The following is a 12,670-nucleotide window of genomic DNA, read 5'->3' as shown; positions in this document are numbered from 1 at the left end:
ACTTGACTTGAGGCCAGATCCTTAGGCCTTGCACCTGCCGTGCTGCATGTCAGTCAGTCAGCCTTTCCATTTGCATGTCAAATAAAAAGTCTTACGACCCATAGAACATCTGCTATCATTTGGTGCTGGGGTTACTTTTCATCGGCGCCGTTTCTCTCCCTATCCAGCGTTAGAACTCTCTCTCTCTCTGTGCATGATTGACATTCGTTATGCGCCTTATGAATGGGCGTCCATTGTGAAGTTCGATGCGGAAAAACCTTTCAATTGGCGGCCGCTACGGGGCAGGTACTTAAGCTGGCTGGGCGACAATGCAACCGGCTCCTGCTTGCTGCTTGCTGCTTTCTGGCTTCTGGCTGATGAGCTGCTTTTATTGGTATTGCACCCGCGGCGACAGTCGCTAAGCTTCGCTCAGTGCATCGATCAATTACACCGGATTTGTGCGGCCTGACATTTACATGTGTTGCGGTAAGCTTTAGCGCGGGGGTGCCCACAGCACTGGCGGAGTAAAGTCGCTGTCGTAGTCGCAGTCGCAGTCCATCACATTGTCTACGCATTAGTTCCTGTGCGCTGTTGGCCGTGCTCAATTGTCCAGAAAAACTGTTTGAGCACGCACTCGAACACATGACTACAAAAGTGCATTTGCCATTTTCCTGTTTGTCTGCTGCTCTTTTTGTGCTCTCTTGTTGTTGTTGTTGTTGTTGCAGTTGTTGTGGGGAATTCCGCCTACTTAAGTCTTTTTTGACTTGCAATTCGGAAACTCTGGCTTATCCTATTTTCTTTATTGGTTAAAGAATCTGTTGTTGCTTAATGTACGCTTTGTTTTGATGGCTTAGCTATCCAAACAATCGCTTCAAGCCGACACTGATTTTTGCCCCTGCTCTCAGCTCGCTCGCTTGCCTGTTTCCCATGAGCAGCAGACAAATGTCCATGCCCATTGATGAATGCACGCATATTTAAGCCTAGAGGGAAAGGAACCGCGCACAAAACTATCTCCGAACCTGCCAATTAATGTAAGTATCTCTTTCAATTACGAATTACCGAAGAGCCGAAAAAATGTTTTATTTGCACAGAGTATTGATTGGCTTTTCTCTTCATCAATTGCCCCAGGTAAATTTAAGAGGGATTTTATATAAATGTATACATATGTTTAAATAAAAGTTCTTTTTAATAAACATTGGAAATTTTGAATCTAGTTAAGTTACAGAAAATAAAATATAAATACAAAAAGTTTAGTCTCTGATATGACTTAATTTTAAATATTATAATTATTAGAATTAAATATAAACATTAACTGAAGTCGTTTCGGAAATTAAAAATGAAGAAATTATTAAAAAAGAAGATTTATTTCCATAAAAATTTATTTATATATATATAATATATAATTTATTCAAACTTCTCGATCTGCAACGGATTTTGTTTGAACGATAACAACAACAAATGGTTAGCCTTTTCTATATTCTGAGCAAGGACTCAAGGCTTGATGTCCTTTACGGATGAGGCTTTGTAGCATAGCTATTCAACAGCAACTGGATTGTCCAGTACGCCTTGGAAGTCTATCCATAGAGTCAAATAATGGAAGCAACACATATAAATTTGTTTAAAAACGCTGAAATTAGGGCAGGCGGTCTGTGTGTCAGAGAGAGCGCTAACTGCAGACTACGAGCAAAGCGGATGGCTATCCGGGATGTGGCTGCTCCTCTAGAGCTCTTGAGCGATTTGAAGTACCAGAAAGGCAACACATGGATCCTATCCCTACGGTCAAACATGAGCATTGCTTGGAACGTCACTGCTGCTCTGCTTGCTATTCTGTTTTTGCCTTTCCAGCGATTGTTGCTGCTGAGCTATGCAAATCCAAAAGCCCAACAGACCAACAGACGGAGAGACAGAGAGACGGCGAGCTGAATTGAGGTTGGTACGAGGCTGTTGGGGTACTGGGATGCTGGGGTGCTGGGCTGATGGGCTGATGGGCTGATGGGATGAGGGGGCGCGGGAGTGCGCCCACTTGACAAATACCATTTTCGAAATTGAAAGACAAACTTTTGAGCAGTCGACATTGTCTGCTGGAAATGGAAATGAGACACAATGTGCAGCAGTCAGCGTGAAGGCATCCGCATCCTGCTGACGAATTTGCTGAGTGTGTTGATTTGTTGATTCGTTTCGCCTAATCGCACCACCACCATCAGAGTCAGCTAGCAGCCAAGTAGCCCACCAGCCACAGGCCACCAGCCATCAGCCAGCAGGCAGCAGGCAGCCGGTCTGCAGACAAACTTGTCCAGTTTGCGTATTATCCCGTGGTGTACCGTGCCGTGCCGTGCTTGGACCGTACCGGACCGAGCCGTACGCAAATGTGTTTGTCCTGTGCAAGGACATGTGTCTGAAAGTTTGCCTCTGCATATATCAATCTGTCTCTCTTCCGCTCAGTGCACGAATGGAAATGTGTTGAAAATTTATTGACATTATTCAATTAATTATTGTGCAAATATTTTAACACACACATACACACACGCACGCAGAGGCTCGTAAGTGGCAGAGAATTTGCCATTAATTGTGAATTAGATTGCATGAATTTGCAGCGTCTGTTCAACTTGTTGTCGAGTGTGTGACATCAAAACTCAGAGCAACAATCAGTCGCTCACCCACTCACCCACTCAGTCAGTCAGTCAGTCATTCAGTCGCTCAGTCAACTAGTCAGTCCATCTGTCGGCCAGACTGTTGCCCACTTGCCTATTCATTCACTTATGCAGTGAAGCGTTTGCGCAAACATCGAGCGCCAATTCCTAGCTCCTCGAATCGAATGAGCATGAGGATGCGCCAACTGCCCCATTGACCATGTCCGTTTCCGCTGCCATTGCCGTTGCCCCACCGGAAACGGCGGCCAGCCCAGCCCAGCCCCGCACCGCCCCCTCTCTGGCTGGCAGTTGACTCTGCCAACCGGATGCTGCAGCTATAGCTTTGTCTGATATTCAGCTGCCATTGTATTTGTTGTTGATTATTTCACATTAATTTCGGCTGCGTGTGCAAATACATTTTCAAATAAATTGAATTAATTTCATTTAACGTACACGCATCGATTTCTATTTGACCTATGTTAAATACTAAATATTCATTCTGATGCGCTGCTAAATTAGCTAAATTACTTTTTAATTGCAAACAGTTCAAATTACCTTTTGATGAATGTTATTTCAATTAAAAATTAACACTTTCATGCATATTCAAGGCAAGTTATATTTATTCGTTTAAATAAGTAAGTAAGTGCACAAATAATTATATATTTAAGTACAACATATTTATGTGTGTATAACTTATTATTTCTATAAAATGAAATTGATTAAAATAGACTTCATCAATCATAAGAAATTATCAAGCAGTATTAATACTTTATAATAATAGTTAATATAATTTCTTAGCTATATATCTGTACAAACTTTTATAAGTACATATCAGTATTAAATATATTGCTGCATAGTTCAGCTATAATTGGAGTATGAGATAATAGATTATTTACACTATTATTTATTGCTGTAATTTCTTTTCTATTCTGTCAGCTCTGTCAATTTGCGAATACTTACATAATTATGCGTGAATGATCGTAAAACACTGTTGATGGCTCTTGGGGGTGATTGTCAAGCAAACATGATTCGGGACATTTATCATATTCGAATGATTTTAGCCACACGCCGAGAGGGCTTCTCGCCCGCCGCTGTCAAAACACAATTTGGTTATTAGCCGCGTTGCTGGCGACGTCTCGCATTTCATCCAATCCAGTGGGGCTGCTGGCGTTGGCTGCTTGATAAAGGTGTGTTGCGGCTGCCAATCGATAAGCGGCGGTTGTCGCTACTGCCGTTGCTGCCGTTGCTGCCAGCACATCAGTCATTGTCACAGCGTAGAGCCCGAGCCATGGGTACGAGCCATCAGCCAGCCAACCACAAATCGCCACCCACCCACTCACTCACTCACCCACAACTGCCGAATATGATTAATGCGATGCCGCTGCAGCTAAGCTTGCCGTTGCTGGCCAGGCCACTGGAGCTAGAGATACAGATGCCCAGATACGAGATATGAGTATGCTCTAAAACATGCCGAAACTTATGGCACCGACTTCTCAGATAATGCCCAGTAAACTTCACACTCGTGCCGATGGGCCGATTTGTTGTGTTTTGATTGCCAGCACATCAAACTGGCAAAAGGACGACGCGTGGCCTTGCCCCTTGCGTGATGGTGTGCTGGCGTGGTGGCGTGGTCCAGCCGTGATTTTGAGGACACGTGCCCGCATTTTCGGAACGTAAGGTTTCACGGATTAAATTCAATTTGCTTGCAGCAGCCGGGCTGAGCAGCCAGCGAGGGGGAGGCACTGTTAACGGTACGGCTTTGCTGCTAATTATGTGTGGAATGTTTAAGATAAACAAAACACAATGCAGTGACGACGGCGTCGACGATTGCAGCAGCAGTAAAAGGACAACCAGCCAAAGACGGGCACTTGTCAGCCTGAGCCCGGCTCGTTGCTGTTGCTGTTGTTGCTGTTGTTGCTGTTGTTGCTATTGGCCTAATCCGTAAGTGTCGCTCAAAGGCACGCAGCGGCGGCAGCCACTGATAGAGCACATTCACTCACACACATACACACACACACACTCTCTTTCGCTGTGATGAGGACCTCGGGGTGGCGAGGACCTGAGCCGCTGCTAGAATCGGAGTTGAGTTGGGGCATAATGATGTGGCGACTGTTGACATCGACATCGACGCGTCATCGACAGACAGCGCAGCGCCCACACGGAATGGGAGTGGGTCTGTGGAGCCTGGAGCATGAGTGGGGAGCCAGCCTGTTGGTCAAAGATAACAGCAATTTATTTTCAAGTCATCATTTTAATTATCCCGTTTGCACTGTTGGCCAACCTTGCGAATGGGCGCGGCGCGCATTAAACGTGACAACAGCAGCGGCAACAACAACAAAGAGCAAAGCTAACGCTGGCAGCAGCAGAAGCCGCAGCAGCAGCAGCAGCAGCAGCCATTTTGCTCATTAAAATATAATATGTATTTTTTAATTTAACAGAAATGTTTGCACAAAAATTTCCTCGAAACAAAGTTGAGCTCCGTGCGTTGAATCTCCACAATTCAAGCTCCAACTCATTGCCAGAATTTGTGTCTGTCTGCCTGTCTGTGGCTGCAGCTGAACGGATGGACGGGGAACAGTGGGCAGGGGGCGGGGCGTCGACGAAAATATCCTTTTTCGGTTTTTTATTCCCCATTTAGCTAACAAGGACCGGAGCGAGTCGCAGACCCAGTTCTTGCAGCAGATCCGGTATGTGGCTCAGGCACTGGCCCCAATACCAGTTAACACTGTGGCTGCGGCCCCGCCTTCATGCGTTTTTCATTTAACCGTTACCGGAAGCGTTCATGAGAAAGTTTCCGCTTTCATAACCGAATTTTAATTAACTTTCGAAAACCTAATTACAAAGTATTATTATAATGAAAAAGCAGTGCACAAAGCGAACGAAAGGGGCGGCCCATGACACAGGCAAGGCAAGGCAGGGCAGGAGCAGCAGCACGGGCAGGGCTACCCGAGTTCTGCCCCTGCAGCTAAAAGAAAAAAGTGCTGTGACTACAACGATGTCGACAACGACAACGACGACGATGGCGACGACGAGGTTGCCTCCGCCATTGCTACGTGAGCTGTCTTTGCCCTTTCTGTGCTATGGCGAATGGGGAGGGGACCGGAGACGGGGATCGGTGGCACTACTTCCTGTGTATCCATCCGGTATAAGCTGGCTCTGCTGCCGCCGCCGCTGCCGCTGCTGCTTCGTTTACGGGTGCGCCGCACTGGGGAGTAAAAGAGTTGGCATTGCCTGCCATTTTTATGGCAGAGACTCTTTTATGGCCCAGCTTTAGCTTCAGCTCCGGCCCCATGCCCCATGCCCAGCCCCATTGCCAGCTGGACTGGCTGCCGGCTCTTTTTAGTTCTCTGTGTCTCGTTTCAAAATTAAATATTCCATTAGAAAATTACTACAAGATTGTGGTTTCTAACCTGCGCTGAAAAAGCTTACCAACTAATTGGATGCTGCCCAAGCTCTCGCTCACTCTCAGCTAAATCAGGTAGAGACTAAACTACAAGTCGCATTTGTGGTTCTACCGAAGTGGAACAAATCCCTTCTTCACTTGACTCAATTTACTTTATATCAACTCGTTCACATAGTGGAATAGTATACATGTTTTATGATGTGTTAGGCATTCTTTGTCTATAAGACTTTAGGTTTAGAAATACAAATAATTAAATCAAATTAAAATTTAGATAGAACGTGTATTTTCCATAGTTTGCGATCTGGAATTAACTAAATAGCTAGCCTCATTGAAAGATTTTATTCGAAAACTCAATATGATATTTTTCGCTAAAAAAAAGCTATGTAAACTGACTATATTATATAAAAGAGAAGGATATGAATATTTATTAGCAAATATTTCTATTATTTTTTCTATTAATATTCATTTGAATCCAAAGCCAAAGACTTTCAGCTTTATTTATTCAACACATATGTTTTGCTAAAAAAGCAGGGGCAGAGGTAATTTAGACATATAAACATATACATAGACATTTCAATAAATATTTGAAACGTCTATATATAAATGTAGGCGACATTTAATTCTACAGCTGCCTTCAGTGGATGCACATACATTTTTAATGCCCTACAAAATGTGATGACAATTTTGTAATTGTATTGTGACAGCGGCAGTTTTATTTTTTGATGATGGTGGTGCTGGAACCCACTCGAAGCCAAAAGCTGAAACTTTTTAATAGAATTTTATATGCAAAGCGGAAAGCAGGGACTAGTCCGTCATATGCGAAAATAATTACATATTGATCGCGTGCCCTGGCGAAGCGGCTTTGGCTTTGGCTGTGGCATTTATGAATAGATAGCTCCAGTCTGTCAGAGTAAGGAGCAGAGCTCAACAAACCCTTGCCCCTGCCCAGATGCCATCGAACACGAGCGTCTTTGCAGCGCGCATGTCTGACATGAAGGGGCTTAAATATAGAATGTGAACAAACTGATTGTGGGTGGTGATGGTGGAGTGGGTGGTGTTGGTGAGGGTGGTGCTGGTGCGAATGGGGTCTGGTTTGGTGGTTGCAGCAACCCCAAAGCACAGATTTCAGAACACCAGTTCAATCCAACTGGGGTTGCTTGCCGCCAAAATGAAGAAACTCTAACGTTGCCCACAATGTCAAGGAAAGAAAATCGAAATCGAAATCGAAGTCGAAGTCGTTGTCGTTGTCGTTGTCTAACAGACCAACGCCATTTTCTTGGCTCTGGCTGGGCTCCCCCCAAACAAAGTGCGCTCTTTTATGCAGAGCCATAAAATGTATTAAAGCAACGGTCATACGAATTGATATACATATAAAATGGTGACCTTCCAGGCAGCTTAATTAAAAAGACAACAGCTTGTTAAACATGACCGGATACCGCATGGCACACACCGCACTGGGCAGATAAGTGTGTGTGATGGAGCGCTAGAAAGGTATTTTATTCGAGAATTATAAATGAGAGCCCAGCCAGGCAAGCGACCAAACAGTCAGCCAGTCAGACAGTCAGCCATACATGTGACGAATTGTAGATTCTTGAAATGAATCACAAAGATAACTAACCATGGTCCCAGTAGTTATAATGTAAATACATTTGAAACTTCACCTAGGTACGTATACCAAGTGCTATATGTTTGTGTAAAGGGTAACTGCGTCGGATCAGGCGCGCTCGTTATTTATATTGGACAGATAAGAAGCTGATAGCTGAGGGCAGCCAGTCCTAGGTGTCATATGTATATAGGGACACTGAGCAGCGGCGTCCATTGCTGCATTTAGGATAGGTAACTATCACGCTGGCTAGGCTGGGCAACTCAGGAGTATTGTTGTTGTTGTTGTTGTTGCAGTTGCTGTTGCTGTTGCGATTGTTTACCTTGTTGTTCGTTGCAATTTACGAGCACACTCTGATAAGTTTATCAAAAAAAGGAGAGAAAACTGCACTCTACATCCGAGTTGCGATAAGATAGGCGAGAGCTCTTGGAACCGCTCGATGGGTTGGGTGCAGTTCGCAGGCGCTATCGGTCGTTCATGTTGCTGCATTGATAGTTCGATCCAATCAATACAGAACTGCTTGTTGGAGGTCAGTTGTTTAAGCAAACAAAGGCAGCGCTTTGATTACTTTCAGCCCATGGAAAGTTCAAACAAATCGTGGATATTTTTTCATATTTTTTTTTTTTTTATTTCAAACATTAAAATTGTCTTTTTTAAATTTTTGCACGATTTATAATATTAATTTAACTAGCTTTAGATTTCGGATGTTTATTATTTCGTTTTCTGCTGACATTTATGAATTTCAATGCGAATATTTTACATTGTATATTATTTCTTGTGTTTTTATTTTATTCTTTGCATTTCCATATTTAAACTATTTCTGTATATTAATTTTAATCAATTAGCTTAGCTTGATGTAAAAATGCGTGTTTGTGTGATTTTGTTAACGCACAATAATAAAATTAATATTAAAAATTATTGAATAATAATTGCAGTTTTTCGTTCAATGTTGTTTTTTTGTTTCGTGTTTCGTCTTGCTCTTTTATTATTTATGCTAATTAAATGTTAAATGCTATACAATATTTTTTAATCTTGTGTAGCATACAATTTGATTAATTCTCAAGTTAGATTAAATTGATGTTGTTTTTTTTTTTTTTTTTTTTTTTTTTTTTTGTTTTGTTTATTTATATTTATTTTTTTTTTTTCGTCGGGCGTTGAGTTTAAATTTAGCTGTCTTAAATACGATATAGTACATACACATATATTTATAGACTATTTACAAATGGCTTAGGCCTAAACGAATTCGTACAAGAACAGAAAACACTCAATGCAAATAAAAATTGATGTTTAGTTATTGTATGTAGACACATAATAAAAATGGAAATAATTTATAAATAATATGATAAAAACGTGACGTTTCCAATGCATAACCAATTGTTGTTGCTTAGTTCGATAAATTTGAGGATTCTTAATGGGGATCTTGAAATTGTTGGATAATTCTTGTTTATTTGGTTTTTGATCATTTGCGATTCGAATTCGATTGCCTTTGGATAAAGGAATTGGTTTTTGTTTGTGTTTATTTTACTTTTCTTTTCTTGTAATGGACATTACACACAATCCCGCTCTTCTCTCTCTCTCTTTGTCTCTCTTTTGCGGTGTCTCTCTCTCTCTCTCTCTCTCTCTCTCTCTCTCTCATCTATCTTTGTGTAGCTATATCAGTTGCTTTCACACACATTTAAAATGTTGAATTTAAACCGATTTGATTGTTATTGCTTATATAGAGAATAAACAAATGGCACGGAAGTTCTTGTTTTTAGCAGACATAAATGTTAACAAAGTTCTATTGCTGAACGGCCAATAGAATCAACTATATATATGTGGCCGTTACTGCGCTTACAACTACATCACTTTTTTCTTGAATTCCTCAACAGAATGACTTTGAAAAAAACAGAACAAAAACATAAAGGCAAAGACTAAGCATGTGCTTCCAGAAGATTGGGTTGAACTATTTACAAGTGTAGGAGCCTTACTCACGTGCTCGTGAGCTCAAAGGATGCGCCCAGGTGCTAAAAGCCATTGAACAGTCGCTCGCTAATTGGGCCCGGCCGCCCGTACCCAACTGTGATTGCAGCCAGGTCCGGGCAGCGAGTCGGCGAGTCGCTCAGTTCCTACACAAAGCCGCGCCTTGTGCTGGGCTACAGCAGATTCTGTAAGGCGGCGGCGCTGTTGAATGTCAGGCTGTGATTCCAGTTGCGATAACTGGCCGCAGCCGCATATTGTTGATAGTTGTTGTAGAGCTGCTGCTGCGCCGCCTGATGCTGCTGCAGTTGCTCCTCGCTGAGGTCGCTGGTTATGTTGGAGGAGTCTTCCTGCAGCTCCGCTGAGAGTTGGCTATGCAGCAGCTGCTGCTGCTGCTGTTGTTGTTGCTGCTGCTGCTGCTGGTGTTGCTGTTGCTGCTGCTGTTGTTGCTGCTGCTGATGCTGCTGCTGCTGCTGCTGTTGCACTGAGGCGGCCAACTTCTGTGAGAAATTGGCGGCCACCGCTGGCTTGCTGCTGGCCTTTGTTGTGGTATTTGTAGCGGATGTCAGTTGCTGCGCCGCCTGCTGCTGCTGCTGTTGTTGCTGCTGGTGGTGCTGCTGTTGCTGTTGCTGCAAGTGTTGCTGCTGGTGCTGCTGCTGCTGATGCGAGCCGCCGCCGCCGCCAAAGCGCAGCATCTGCTCCGCGCGCCCTTAAGCCAGCGGGTACTGATGATGTCACAAGCTCGTGGTGCCGGCAGGCGCGTGGTAACCGAGACTCTGGTAGTACGAGTCCTGGCCTAAGGCAGCATGTGAGTTGGTCAGCGGACTGAGTGTGTTGTACCCGGCGTACTGGCTCATGTCGTACATCTTGATGTCCGCCTTGGACTCTGTGGGCAGCAGGCGATTGATGGAGAATGGATGGCTGGAGGGCGTGTAGCCGGAGGGCTCCTGTTTCAGTGGATGCATCGACGAGTGGTAGTCGCTGATCAGCGACGGATGGCACCGGTTGGCCATCATCGCGGACAGCTCCTCCTGCTGCAACTGGTGGTGCTGGTGATGGTGATGCGTGGGCACGTGTTGCGGCTGCTGGCCGAGGCACAGCTCTGCGTTGGCATGCAGCATGGCCAGCGCCTCGGCATCCTTGCTGTGCGCCGCGCTTAGCACGTTGACGCCCGCCAGTGCCACGCCGCCGCCGCCCGCCTCTTTGTGGTGCTGGTGGTGCTCCAGGCGACTCGTGTGATGGTGATGGTGCATGTGATGCGACTCCTCGTGGTCCTTCTTGCCCGGACTGGTCGCCTCCAAGCTACTGTGCGACGGACTCTTGTGCAGCTGACGTATGGCCTCCTTCTTCTCGTCCTTGAACCGCTTCTGGCGACGCAGATAGCAGCCGTTCTCAAACATGTTGCCGGAGTCCGGGTGCAGCGTCCAGAAGGAGCCCTTGCCCGGCTTGTCCGGAGTGCGTGGTATCTTCACGAAGCAGTCGTTGAAGCTCAGTGAGTGACGTATGGAGTTCTGCCAGCGCTGTTGATTCTGCCGATAGAACGGGAACAGATCCATGATGAACTGATAGATCTCCGACAAGGTAAGCATGCGTGTAGGATTGTTCTGTATGGCCATCGTGATGAGCGAGATGTAGCTGTAAGGCGGCTTCGCGTGCGTGTAGCTGCGTCTGTATGTAGTTGGCTTGTCCACGCCCCGTCGTCCCAGGGAGTTGGGTGAGCCGGGCTCCATGTCCCGCGTGCCTGGTGGCATCGATCCGTAGCTGCCGCCCAAGCCAGCCGCCGACATGCTCGCCGCCGACATGGCCATGCAGCCGCCCATGTTGCCCAGAGGCGAGCCCATGCTCGCGTAGCTCATCGAGCTGGGGGTCATGCAGTTGCCGCCCATGGAGTTCATAGCCGCTGCCGCTCCCATGCTGCCGCTCATGCTGGCCACCGCCGCCGCAGAGTCTAGGACACTGGCGCCAAAGGTGGCCGCCGCTTGTGGCGAAACGGAGGACATGCCGCCCACTGTTAGACCCATGCTGTTCATGGTGTAAGCGGAGCGCGCCAATGGACTCATGCTGCCGCCATTGGAGGTGGGATTGGGATTGTTGTTGCTAGTCGGGATAGAGCCACCGCCGCCACCACCACCACCTCCGCCGCCGCCTCCGCCACCGCCGCCCGAAGATGGAGCGCCGCCAGCACTAGACATGCTAACTGGCGCGCTGCTGGGCGGCGGCTCAGCATAGAGCTTTTGCATTATATCTATGGTGGTCTGGTGGGGACTACCCTTGAGAAAACTGTTCAATAATTGCGCCGTTATGTTGCCGACTTTTTGAACGCGCTGCGTTAAAAATTTACGGAAGAAATTGTCGACGCGCCTAATCCGCGCGCTCGATTTACAAAAATTATAAAGGTAACAAAAAGAATTTCTGTTTTGTTTTCTTTTGTTGTTGTTGTTGTTGTTGTTGTTGTTGTTTCGATATCGATTTGAATTTAGTTGTTATTGTTGTTGTTGTTCAATGCACTGTCACTACATTAATTAAATTCAATATTTGCTGCATTTTCGTGCACTATGCTTCTCACTTATTGTTGTTGAAAGTTCTATTCTAGCAGCAATTGTTGCTGCTGGTATTGGTGTTGCGATTGCTGCTGCTACCGTTGGTGCTGCCTTGGCTCGGCTTTGGCATTTGTTTGTGCACTTGTCGCTCCTCTTGAGCTAAACACTTTGATTAATTTATTTGTATGCGCCGCTGATGCCTTGTGCAAATTTGGAAATAAAATAACGTGGCAAATATGACTCTATTTTAATGCGCGCCGCGCCGCAACGAACCGACGCACGAACGTGAATTGTTAGCTTGCTTTTGGCCACTGAGTCTGAGTCTGAGGTTGCTGAGCTGCTGCTGCTGAGCCAACTGGAGGCTGCTGCTGCTGCGGCTGCTGCTGTTCCCGTTGCCGTTGACGTTGCCGGTGCTGTTGCTGTTGCTGGTCCGCTCGAGTGTCTCTTTGGCTTGAGCTCTTGAATGTGACTGTTTGCAGAGGGGAACGCTTGTCTACTATTTGGCTTGCGCTTGCTGCCAACAAATATTGTTCGAGCCGCGCTCAAGTGCCGCCGA

General features: G+C 45.6%; 1 protein-coding gene across 1 annotated transcript; it reads right to left on the bottom strand.

The window, feature by feature from the left end:
* Positions 1-10,308: 10,308 nt before the first annotated feature.
* On the bottom strand, positions 10,309-12,028 carry LOC6573768 (protein fork head). The gene has a single exon (XM_001999791.4). The coding sequence runs from the start codon at positions 11,812-11,814 to the stop codon at positions 10,309-10,311; it is 1,506 nt and encodes a 501-aa protein (XP_001999827.3). The 5' UTR covers positions 11,815-12,028.
* Between the last annotated feature and the right edge of the window lie 642 nt (positions 12,029-12,670).

Source organism: Drosophila mojavensis, unplaced genomic scaffold (genome assembly GCF_018153725.1).
Source record: "Drosophila mojavensis isolate 15081-1352.22 unplaced genomic scaffold, ASM1815372v1 contig_16, whole genome shotgun sequence".
Taxonomy (NCBI): domain Eukaryota; kingdom Metazoa; phylum Arthropoda; class Insecta; order Diptera; family Drosophilidae; genus Drosophila; species Drosophila mojavensis.
This window is presented reverse-complemented; position numbering and strand designations above follow the sequence as displayed.